A 12,320-nucleotide genomic window follows, 5' to 3' on the forward strand; every position below is an offset into this window, starting at 1 on the left:
CAGGTGAGGGCTGGAAACCTCTCTTCAGCTCAACAGTCCATCCCCCATCCCTCCCATCTGCAACCCAAGAAGCAAAGATGGGTAAGGAAAGCTGAGAACAAGGAGAGAATGCAGCTCCTTTAAAGGAGGAGGACTTGGGGACAGCAAAGCAAAAATCTTTATTTAGACATGAAAATGACAGAAAATAAAATACAAAATAAGAGTTAATGAGCTGCTGTTTTATTGCTTTTGAATCTACAGAGGCAGCAATCCTTAGGTGGGGGCCCCAGTTTTCCAAAGTGACACTCAATTTTCCCCTCCCCCCAGTATACCACCCTTCTGGCCTCAGCTTTCAGTTTCCTGTCTTGGCTGCAACTGTGGAAATAGTGAAGATATTGTGAGACGGAAGTCAGTCTGGAACAAAGAGGTACACACCTGCTAGGAAGGTGGCCCAGAAGCCTGATTCTAGAAGTCCTAAAGGCTACAGAGCACCACCACCCCACCTCCCCCTAATGCATTCCATGGGCCTCAACCTCTTGGGGGAAGAAAATATTCCCAAGGTCTGTTGTAAAAAGAAAATAGGGGCCAGGCGCAGTGGCTCACGCCTGTAATCCCAAGCATTTTGGAAGGCCAAGGCAGGCAGATCACTTGAGGTCAGGAGTTCAGGACCACCTGGCCAACATGATGAAGCCCCATCTCTACTGAAAATACAAAAATTAGCCAGGTGTGGTGGCTCACGCCTATAATCCCAGCTACTTGGGAAGCTGAGGCAGGAGAATCGCTTGAACCCAGGAAGCAGAGGTTGCAGTGAGCCAAGATCTAATGACTACACTCCAGCCTGGGCAACATAGCAAGACTCTATAGAAAAAGAAAAAAAGCATAGGAAGAGGTGTGTACCATTACTTTTAAATCCCATTATCCACTTTCCTTCTCACCACCATCCTTCATTCAAGAGCCTCATTCTATTCTTTAGCACTTTGAGGTGTGGAGACAGTGGAGGAACACAGAGAAAAAAAATCAGGGGGTAGGGGTGTGGTGGCTCATGCCTGTAATCCCAGCACTTTGGAAGGCTGAGGTGGGCGGATCACCTGAGGTAAGGAAGTTGAGACCAGCCTGGCCAACATGGTGAAACCCCCGACTCTACTAAAAAAAAAAAATTAGCCAGGCATGGTGGTGGGCGCCTGTAATCTCAGCTACTCAGGAGCCTGAGGCAGGAGAATCGCTTGAACCCAGGAGACGAAGGTTGCAGTGAGCCGGGATGGCGCCATTGCACTCCATCCTGGGCGACAAGAGCGAAACTCCGTCTCAAAAAAAATCAAAAATAAAAATAAAAGCAGGGGGTGGGGGGAAATCAGGAGGAGAAAAGAATTGGGCGATTTGGATCAATAACCAGGAATGGAGTGGGCAGGAGCTGAGGGTTAAGGCTGCCTCTCACCACCCCACACATCCCCAGTAGAAGTACTAGATGAAGGGAAGGGTGGAGAGGCAAGGGGCTATATCAGATTTTTCCATTTTCAGAATCCTGGTCTGGCTGCAGGTTTGTGCCAGGAGTAAAGGCTGTTGGGAGGGGCAGCCGGAGGAGGGAGGTGGAGCTGAGTGACTCACAAGATGAGTCACAGATCCAGTTATAAGCACAGAAAGAGGCCAGGGTCCTTCCCACCCCCACTCCTCTTAACTGCTGCCAGCCAGCTTCCGTTGCTCTTTTCTACTGCCCCTTACCCACTTGGCCAATGCAGGAGATGGCACGGAGTAAGTCTACATGGGGACATCGTAATATTTTGTTACCCAACAGATGTATGGGGGCAAAACACCCTGTGATTTGCAGACTGGCTGTCTGCAAAGTAGAAGAGACAGAATGCCTGCATGACTCATCCAAATCTATAGTTGAAAGGCCTGGAGGGAAAGAAGGAAATTAGAAAAATCTGCAGTGCAGGTGATTCCAGGCCGGGAAGGGGCTTCTAATTCTGTCTTCTCACCTGTGGCTGTATGTCTGGGGTACTGACTCATTGGAGAAGGAAGACACAGAGGCCAGGCGCGGTGGCTCATGCCTGTAATCCCAGCACTTTGGGAGGCCGAGGCTGGCAGATCACCTGAGGTCAGGAGTTCAAGATCAGCCTGGCCAACATGGTGAAACCCCATCTCTACTAAAATACAAAAATTAGCCAGGCATGATTATGGGTGCCTGTAATCCCAGCCACTTGGGAGGCTGAGACGGGAGAATCGCTTGAACCCAGGAGACGGTGGCTGGAGTGAGCTGAGATCGCACCATTGCACTCCAGCCTGGGCGGCTGAGCGAGATTCCGTCTCAAAAAAAAAAAAAAAAAAAAAAAAAAAAAAAAAAGAAAAAAGAAGACTCAGAGTCCAGAGGTGTCTGAGTAATTCAGAGACAATCGTCTCTGAAATACTCTTTATTGAGAAAAAAAAAATGTGACTGGAACCTTGGACACGTGGCTAAAAGGAGTAAGAATGGCAAAAGCTAGGTTCTCAGAACACATTCAAAACCAGCTTCATTCTTTTGGGCTCAGTATCATCCCGCAGATATACAACACGAAGTCACTGCTAATTCTTGTTTGTCTGTGGGCCTTAGTTTTGCTTGATAGAAAAAAAAAAAAAAACTGAGCTAATAGAGGGAAGATACTTCCCTTCCACTGCCCTCTACAGCACTGAGTTTAACACCATCCCCACTCCTTAAAAAGACTGAATCTTTAAAAAATCTTTGGATATAATCTTTTTATTTTGTTGATAAAAACCAGTATGGAGGAAAAACTTCTGGTTAAATCTTGTAACTTTCAATAAATGCAGCATAGGTTAAGGGAGAAGTGGAGGCCTATCCTCCAGTAATACTCCATTGGAGATGGGGCAGACAGCATAGCAGGGAGGGAGTAGCACTGTCTAACATCAAAAAGGGAAAAACAAGAACCCTGAAAATCTCCCCTCTCCATTAAAAACTTCAGTAGGTACCCCAGTTGCCCTGGATTAAAGGAACTAAGTGCACTTAAATTTAAGCTTGAGAGATGATATCATCCCTCACTTGGGGCTAAAGGGTCTACCTTCCCCCTTTACTCACATACCCCTCCTTAACTAAGGAATTTTTCTGCCCATTTCGAGTGCAGGCCATATGCCCCTTCCTTCCTTCTCCCCAACCCAGTAACGACATGGGCTTGCCTCTTCTATTCCCTCATCTTCCCAAAATACCACAAACCAAGCTGAATCTATATTAATATCCCAGGCATTATTCCTTCACCTCCCCCCATCCCACCAAGACCCTCCCAGAAAGAATAAAGCAAAACAAACTTCACTATCTCCTATAAAAAATATCCATTGTCTCAGGCTCTCTCATCCTTAGAACGGAGAGGTTTTTCAATGCCTCAATAAATAGTTACCCTCCCAAATAAAAAAAAAATAATTTATTTCTTAATAAAAAGCTATAAGGCCTGAAGCCCCATTTTACCATATTCACCCCTAGACCACCCCTCAAAATTTCCATCTTTTTTTATTTGAAAATAAGGCAAAAGGAATTGGGATTGGCTAACTTATAAATAAAAACAAACATGATACAAGGTTTTTTGTTCATTTGTCCTCAGTTTTTAAAAACAAAAGTGTTAACTAGAATCTAACAACAGATCAAATCCAAACACAGCAGTCCAGTGGAGAATCAAAACTTTTCCGGCTTTATTCTCTGGGAAAACCCCTGGTCTGTTTTCATTCCTATTGGTCCAGGCCAGCATTCTATGATATGAAGGCCTAAATTAGGAAAGCTAGGTGAGCTGTGCAAATTCAGGGTGTCTGAGCCACCTGTTGTTTGGTGTGTGATGGGGGTGGAGGCGCAAACAGTGGTGTTCTCACTAGTGTTGTTCAAATCACAGAAACGGACATAACTAGGTTGAGGTGAGCAAAGCACTCACCTTGGGCACAAAATTTAAGGAGTGCCAAAAAACCCAGTAACCAAGATAAATACTATTTTAATGCAACATTTTTTTTAAATCACAATTAATGTAAAAACTCTATGATGGACAATGTATCAAAAATTTAAATAAGAAGGATTCATCCCCATACTTATTCGATTCAGCCTCACTTCCCTCCTCCTAATCTCAGTCCTGTCAGATCCTGTAAGATTTCGCTATTTTATTTAACATAAATTTTTTGCATTAATTTTTTTAAATACTGCATTTTTTAAAGTATCTTGATGAATGAGTTTTATAGTAACCCTTAAATTTTGCACCTTAGGGGAGTGCTCATCTCATACCTGGTTCCAGACCTGCCTAGACATACACACATCCCTTCCTTTGGAATCTCACTGTTTCCTTAAAACAAATCTATTTTCAAAGAAAACCCTAATAGCCATAGGAAATTATTAAATCAGATTTGGAAAATAGGTGACTTCTGAGTTTGTTGAGGAGAAAATAACCTTTCTAAACCGTGAGCATTTCCAACAAGGACAATCTTGACTGGCTACCGAGGAGGAAAACACACACACACATATGCACGCACAAATGCTTTAGATCAAATGTGGGAATTACGTTCCAAGGGATGGGTTATGAGTACATACCTCAAAAGAGAAATCCAAACACAGAAAAACAGCCCCAGGTAATACTCTGGACACATAAGTACACTTATTCCCCTTCTTCACATGCACCCGGGAGTGTATACAATTGCATAGTTGACTTTTTTTCCCGGAAAAAAATATAAAGAAAAAGGAAAATTGGCCCAGGATAGGTCTTCCGGTTTAAAGCTCTTGGAAATGCCTCTGGCCAGAGCATAGGCTGTTCAGACTTGTGCTTTGTGCAAAATGCGAAGGATCTCCCCCTGCTGTGTCCACATCCCCACTCCCAGCCCCTAGAGAGCAGGGAAGGGTCAGGGAAAGGGAGAAATCTAAAGACAGATCAGCTCATTGGGAGTCATCTGTGCTCTGTGGTTATAGTTCACTAAAATATATTTCTCTAACTACCTTTTTATAAATTGCCCCTATATGTTTCAACATCAGTCCTAATATCAAAAATATCTCTTCTTATAAAGTATTTTTAATTATTTTAATAAACTAACCACAGATTAAGGTCAACTATGGCTTAACAAAAGAAGCCGGGATGTTAAGTTCATTCTCCAAAAGTAGAGCAAAGGGAGAAAGAACCACTTAGGTAGGAGAAAAAAAATCATTTTTTAAATGTTTTTGCTTGCTGGGGTCTTTTTATTTCTTTTCCTTAAAAAAAAAAAAAAAAAGTCAATAAAATAAGTTGCTTTCTACAGAAACGCAGCAGCCACAGAGGGCTGTAGTGCTCTACTTAGGTTTTTGGTTTTGTTTGAAACAGTCTCTGGCTAAAATGTCTGTCCTCCCACCCCTCCCAAGGTGTGCCCAAACCCCAACGTATGGTTATTGCTGTGGTTAAAAAATAGATCAGCTCTGCCCCAATTGACCTGGAGAAAATGCAACACACATGACGGCTGTTCTCACCACGCTCTTCCCTTTCAACAAATACAGTTAAAGACTTAGATGAGGAAAAGATAGGGGGTAATCAGCAATCTCTTCTCAAACTGTAACAGATGACATATGACTGCTTGGAAGGAAATAAAGCTTAAGAGGAAAAGGATTTCCCTTTTAAGTTCCTCCCTTTCCCATCTAAACAAACGGATTTAAACTACCCCACCTCCTAACAGGCACCCATGAGGACACAATACTGCCTTGTCTTTCCAGATCATTCAAGAGGAAGAATTGATCCAACCTTAATTTCTACCTTAATTCAAATCAATAGCAAATGTGTCCAATTTCCCACTTCCCCTCCACACTTCTCACTCCACCACCATGTGCTTTTTCCCAACCTAAAGAACTTTGGTTTTCTTTTATTGACTGAGAACCTCCTTTGCCCGTTCCTCCCCAAGACTTCTGCCCACCTCCCACCCCCACACACCAAACCTTCCCCTGCTACTTTCTCTTAGGTCCTGGATGGGACCCAGGAGGTTATAAGACAGAATCGCCATCTTTCCCCCTTGTACCTCAAATCTCATCGAGTCAAGCTCTGCAGAGGAATAGTACAGCCCCTGAGGTGCCATCCAGCCCCGACCTGCTCTTGCCAGCCTGGCAGCACTCCTGTGTGCACACACTTAAAAGTTTTCAGCCAGGCTCCCACAAACATTACTGCATTTGCCCCCTCAACACAGGGGGACTGTGTTCTTCATGAGCCAATTAGTTGAGCTTAACTTTGTTTAGCCTCCTTGCCCTTCAATGTTCCACCCGTTCAGAACCTGTGCACCAGGAGCTCCCCATCCGGTTCCCGCTCCCTCCTCCTCAGTTCTTCCCTGTAACAACAGGAACAGAAGTTGTTTGTCTCAGGGTGTCCATAGAAGCTGCAGTTCGGTTGTTTGCATTTGGTCTGAGTTGGGGGAAGCCCCCGGAGACCTCCAGCCCATCCATCTGGCTCAGGGGGCTCTCTGTAGCCATTGCTATAGGAATCAGCCACTCGGTAGGGGGGTGGTAACAAGGCACCCCTGTGAACTCCATCCTTAGAGTGGCTGCCTGGCTCCAGAGAAGGGATGCTGTCCTGGTGGGGGTAGGGTCGCCCAGGAGGGCACTGTCTGGGGAAGGTAGCATATGGTGGTAGGCCCCCGACACATGGACCCCCTGCCAACTGCCTCCGGGGTTCCTGGCAGTGGACTCCCCCCCCAGAAGGCCGAGGGATAGTAAAGTCCCCAGGGTAGCCAGTGGAAAATGCCATTGCCCTGGACTCTGCTGGGGGACCAGTCGGCTGCTCTTCCCTAGCATCTGGCTCTGGCTTTTTGGCTGGAGGAGGGCCACCCGCTATTCCTCCATTCATGATCTTCCTCTCTGCCTCCTTCTGCTTCTGTTCTGCCAGGAATCTCTCCTCAGCATCAGAAAGGTAGCGCTGGATCATCTCCTCCTGATACTGGTGACGGTGACCCATCTTCAGGGTTCCAACAAAAATAAACTTCCCCTCCCCTTGCATGGCAGTCCTCAGAATGCTCAGGCTCTGCATCACCTCCTGGCTATACTTGCTCCCTCCGTTACCAACAGACTCAGCTGGGGGCTTCTCAGACACAGGCCCATCCCCAGCTGCCTCCTCCTTGCCACCCTTCCAGCTCTTCAGTGAGTTTTTCTTCTTCTTCTCCAGTGTCTCAGTGCCGCTGCTTCCCCCCGACCCTGTCCCCACCCCTCCAGGCTTCGAACCCTTGCTGTGCATCAGGCCCCCCATGTTCTTCTTGAGCTTGCTGCCCAAGGTTTTGCCAAAGCTGCCCAGTTTGTTAGCCACAGAATCTGCTCTCTTCTTGTCCTTCTCCCGATCTCGCTTTGACTTCTCCTTCCGCCGGCCACCCTCGTTGCTGGTGGAACTGCTGCCAACTGACTCCTTGTCTGAGTCGCCAGACTCAGGAGTGGACCGGGGCTCATCTCCAGCTGAGGCAGTGGGGGACTCAGGCTGGGCCAGAGGAGCCTGGAAGAGACAAGAACACTGTTGACAGTTCTCCCAGCAGCCTGGGGTGGGGGAATCCCCCAGGGACCTCTAGCCCATCCATCTGGCTCAGGGAGCTCCCTGCAGCCATGGCTATAGAAATTAGCCAGGTAGAAGAAGGATGGACACCTGTGAGCTCCGTCCTTTGAGTGATTGCCTAGTGACTGCCTTGCTCCAGAGAAGGGCTGCTGTCATGATAAGGGAAGGGTCACCCAGGATGGCACTGTCCTTCCTGGGTTCCAGTCAGTCAGCTTTCTCCCCCACTGCAATCTGACTCCCTTCTGTAATAAGGAGATAGTAGAATAAAGCCTTTCTGTTCATTTAGAACAATGAGCAACCATATGATATGTGGCTTCTGGGTGAGAGGCCCAGACACTAGAATGTTCTTTATTATAAATTTCTCTATGCCAAATTCCGCTCGAAACTAATCTCAAGAAAGTCTTGACTAATCAAAATTAACCAAGTCTAGCCACTTTGTATCCCCTCAACTTTTATACATTCGGCACTGGAGTTCATCAATTTGCCCCTACTCCTGTGCTCCTGTTCTAACTCAGAGCCCACTGAATTAGGAGCTCTTTAAGCTACTCCGTCTCCTAGTGCCCAAAACAGAGGTCTATCTACAGAAGACTTCAGACGAAATAATGATCATCTCAAGTTCAACAAACAGTCCAGAAAACCTTTCTTAAAGAATATGTTAAGCCGGGCACGGTGGCTCACGCCTGTAATCCCAGCACTTTGGGAGGCCGAGGCTGGTGGATCACCTGAGGTCGGGAGTTCCAGACCAGCCTGACCAACATGGAGAAACCACGTCTCTACTAAAAATACAAAATTAGCCGGACGTGGTGGTGCATGTCTGTAATCCCAGCTACTCAGGAGGCTGAGGCAGGAGAATCGCTTGAACCCAGGAGGCGGAGGTTGCAGTGAGCCGAGATCGCACCATTGCACTCCAGCCTGGGCAAAAAGAGTGAAACTCCATCTCAAAGACAAAATAGTAATAATAATAATATGTTTTAGGTCAGGCACGGTGGCTCACACCTGTAATCCCAGCACTTTCGGAGGCCAAGGCGGGCAGATCACGAGGTCAGGAGTTTGAGACCAGCCTGGCCAACATGGCGAAACCCCATCTCTACTAAAAATACAAAAATTAGCTGGGCATGGTGGCAGGCACCTGTAATCTCAGCTACTCGGGAGGCTGAGGCAGAAGAATCACTTGAACCCAGGAGGCGGAGGTTGCAGTGAGCCGAGATCGTGTCATTGCACTCCAGCCTGGGCAACAAGAGCAAGATTCCATCTCAAAAAATATATATATGTTTTAGTATCAGACAACAGAGCCTGGCTGCAGAGGAGATGTGGAAAACAGGAGACTAACGGTTTTAAAAAAGCAGGAAAGGGCTGGGCACGGTGGCTCATGCCTGTAATCCCAAAACTTTGGGAGGCCAAGGTGGGTGGATCACCTGAGGTCAGGAGTTGGAGACCAGCCTGGCCAACATGGTGAAACCCCGTCTCTACTAAAAATACAAAAATCAACCAGGTGTGGTGGCACACGTCTGTAATCCCAGCTACTCGTGAGGCTCAGGCAGGAGAATCACTTGAACCTGGGAAGCAGAGGTTGCTATGAGCCAAGATTGTGCCACTGCATTTCAGCCTGGGTGACAGAGCAAGACTTCCTCTAAAAAAAAGAAAAAGGCAGGAAAGGCCAGGCACGGTGGCTCACACTTGTAATCCCAGCACTGTGGGAGGCCGAGGCAACAGATCATCTGAGGTCAGGCATTCGAGACCAGCCTGGCCAACATGGTGAAACCTGTCCTCTACTAAAAATACAAAAATTAGCCGGGCGTGGTGGCGCATGCCTGTAATCCCAGCTACTCAGGAGGCTGAGGCAGGAGAATTGCTTGAATCCAGGAGGCAGAGGTTGCAATGAGCCAAGATTGTGCCATTGCACTCCAGCCTGGGCGACAGAGCAAGACTCCACCTCAAAAAAAATAAAAAATACAATAAAAACAGGAAAAAGTGTCTTTGGAACTTATTTGACATCTTCTAGTTACTTCTAACCTTGAATTGTAAGCCACCACTCAGAATAGATTCAGAAGGAAACCATCCCAGATCTCCTTGTTCTGTCACTGAAAATGAAATTAAGACACACCAGGGTAGATGTGGGAGAAGTCTTCACCTGTGCATCAGAGGACAGTGGGATCCACTTCACATTCATGTAGCTATGCAGCAGATGCAATTTGACCTCTAGGGACAGAATTACACTATGAAAAAGAGAAAAAAAAATTTACTGTCACCTTTTAAAAGCAAAGCAATTTGATATAGTTGGGAGAAAGGGTGGGAGAGGGCTACATGGCTTAGGACTCAAATAGGGTTGGGTTTGAACTATTTCTCCACCAATTAATAAGCTTTATGACCTTGAGCAAGTCACTTCAACCTCCCTGAAACTCAGTTGCAGCTGAGAATGGGTATAGATAATATCTATCCTGTAGGGTTGTTGTAAAGATTAAAATAGTGTTTGGAAAGCGCGCAGCAGTGTCTGGAAAATGGGAAATACTAGACAGTAGCCATTATCATTGTTGTTGTTGTAAATATTATTTACAAGGAGCTTTTGGTAAATAAGTGAGAGGTTATTTTTAAAAAGCCATAAACTCTGGATTTTAAAATCAAACTCTCTTAGCTGGGACCCAGTGGCAGGAGCCCAGAGAGGGAAGCGCTGGGTAAGTGCTAAGGGAGGAGCTTTTGCATTCATACACTCTCCATCAGGAAGTTGATGCAGGAGGCAGAAGGAAGGCTTAACAAGCCACACGGAGGGAGAGTGGGGGCTGAGAGGGTAGGGAACATATTTTTCTTGCTATTAAATTCCAGAAAGGCAAAAACTCACAGCAAACTATTTTGATCACTTATTTATTTATTTTTTGGATGGAGTTTCACTCTTGTTGCCCATACTGGAGTGTAATGGTACCATCTCAGCTCACCACAAACTCCGCCCCCTGGATTCAAGTGATTCTCCTGCCTCAGCCTCCCGAGTAGCTGGGATTATAGACATGCGCCACCACGCCTGGCTAATTTTGTATTTTTAGTAGAGACGTGGTTTCTCCATGTTGGCCAGGCTGGTCTCAAACTCCCAACCTCAGGTGATCTGCCCGCCTCGGTTGCCTGTTCACTCTGACGGTGGTTTCTCCCAACATGCTGGGATTACAGGCGTAAGCCACTGCACCCAGCCTTGTTCAACTCTTTGAAACTCCTCTCGCTTGGGCGTAGACATGTGATTTGATTATCCTGATTTTCTTTTTTTTTTTTTTTGAGACAGAGTCTCACTCTGTTGCCTAGGCTGTAGTGCAGTGGCACGATGTCGGCTCACTGCAATCCCTGCCTCCCGAGTTCAAGCGATTCTCCTGCCTCAGCCTCCCTAGTAGATGGGATTACAGGCACGCACCACCACGCCCTGCTAATTTTTGTATTTTTAGTAGAGACGAGGTTTCACCGTATTGGCCAGGCTTGTCTCGAACTCCTGATCTCGTGATCCACCCACCTCGGCCTCCCAAAGTGCTGGGATTACAGGCATCAGCCACCACGCCCGGCCTGATTATCCTGATTTTCTGATCACTGTTTTAGGGATGAATCAGTGTATGAACACTTTTCCTATTGTAAGAAAAGAACAAGTTGAGATGCTAGGATTCCCATCTCTTTCAGAGGGAGAAAAAGCAGCTGCACCATGAAAAGAGTCCTGGTGCCCAACCTCTCCTCTACCTCCCCATCTTCCCAAAACTCGCCTTAGCTTGTGACTGTCTTGCCTGAGCTGAGGAAAAATCCCTGGGAGATGGATGCTGCATGTGGAAGAAATCCCAGCACAAAGTAGATGAAAAGACTAGCCCTGGCTTACCTGGCCAATCGGACATTGTCACTATCATCTTTGCCCCACTCCCAGCCTTTTCCAGGGTCCACAGCAAAGTGCAAGGGCAGCAGCTTATACTCTGAATCTGTAAGTGGGATCACAGCTGGGGAGGAAGAAACATATCATCAAGGAATCTCCTTAAGAGAGAAAGGTAACTGAACACAGACTTATTTCACTAAAATCATACTAAGGTCTTTAATTGTAGTCCCTTCTCAATTCTTACATGTGAATTACCCCTGGTATTAAAACTAATTGGCTAGTTTTCCCGCTACCACGCAGCATATGTTTTAGGCCACAAATCTCCCTGAGTCCCCACCAGTCAACTAACTCTCATGATGTTCTTTCCAGTTAATGTATATTCAGAGAATTCAGTCATAATTTAAGACAAATTAGAAAAGCATCATTTAGAAGCTCTTACCACCTTAATCATAAGCCTTTACTCCCGAAGAGGGTATACAGGTCTTGCTTTCCTCCCAAACCCCCCTTTTTTTTTTTTTATTTGAAAACTCTGGCGTAACTTATAGCTTAATAAAACAGCATCAACATGTGCTGTCTGGGCTTGCATGTCACTTAATTCTTTCCTCCTACATTAGATCTCATTCAATTTTTTCAAGTGAAAATAATGCAGACCAAAAGACATGTCATTCAGCACCTTGTTCCTTGGTATTCTCCTTCTGCTCCATGGACACGAGTGCAGAAAAGTGGGCCTGATCATAGGCGAGCACCAGAGGGGAGCGGTGACACTGGCTGGCTGGGACCTCCAAAGGCAGATAGATTCCTCCAAAGGGAATAGGGGCAAATGCTGCAGGAAGCCATGAAGATTATTATGAAGGCTGTGTTTCTGCCTAGTGGACAATCCCTACATACCACTCTGCCAACTGAGTCCGTGCTTTCATTCCAACATGTTTAATAATTCCTTCCTAAGAAGCCCTGTCAGCTAATCCCAACTGCTTTACTCAGAATCTCTTGAGAATTTTGCACTATTCTAATTGATA

The 12,320-nt window shown here is 46.2% G+C and overlaps 1 protein-coding gene across 4 annotated transcripts in view; it reads right to left on the reverse strand.

Moving 5' to 3' along the window:
* Positions 1–139: 139 nt before the first annotated feature.
* The window catches only part of OTUD7B (OTU deubiquitinase 7B), a 75,691-nt gene continuing 63,510 nt past the window's right edge, over positions 140–12,320 (reverse strand). For all 4 annotated transcript variants that reach the window (XM_063626056.1, XM_063626057.1, XM_063626058.1 and 1 more), the window contains 4 exons: positions 11,978–12,127; positions 11,314–11,428; positions 9,607–9,691; positions 140–7,418 (listed from right to left, as the gene is read on the reverse strand). In XM_063626056.1, coding sequence (XP_063482126.1) covers positions 6,210–7,418; positions 9,607–9,691; positions 11,314–11,428; positions 11,978–12,127 — 1,559 coding nt within the window. In that variant the 3' untranslated portion in view covers positions 140–6,209. The remainder of the gene's footprint in view (positions 7,419–9,606; positions 9,692–11,313; positions 11,429–11,977; positions 12,128–12,320) is intronic.

This window comes from Symphalangus syndactylus, chromosome 12 (assembly GCF_028878055.3).
Source record: "Symphalangus syndactylus isolate Jambi chromosome 12, NHGRI_mSymSyn1-v2.1_pri, whole genome shotgun sequence".
NCBI lineage: Eukaryota > Metazoa > Chordata > Mammalia > Primates > Hylobatidae > Symphalangus > Symphalangus syndactylus.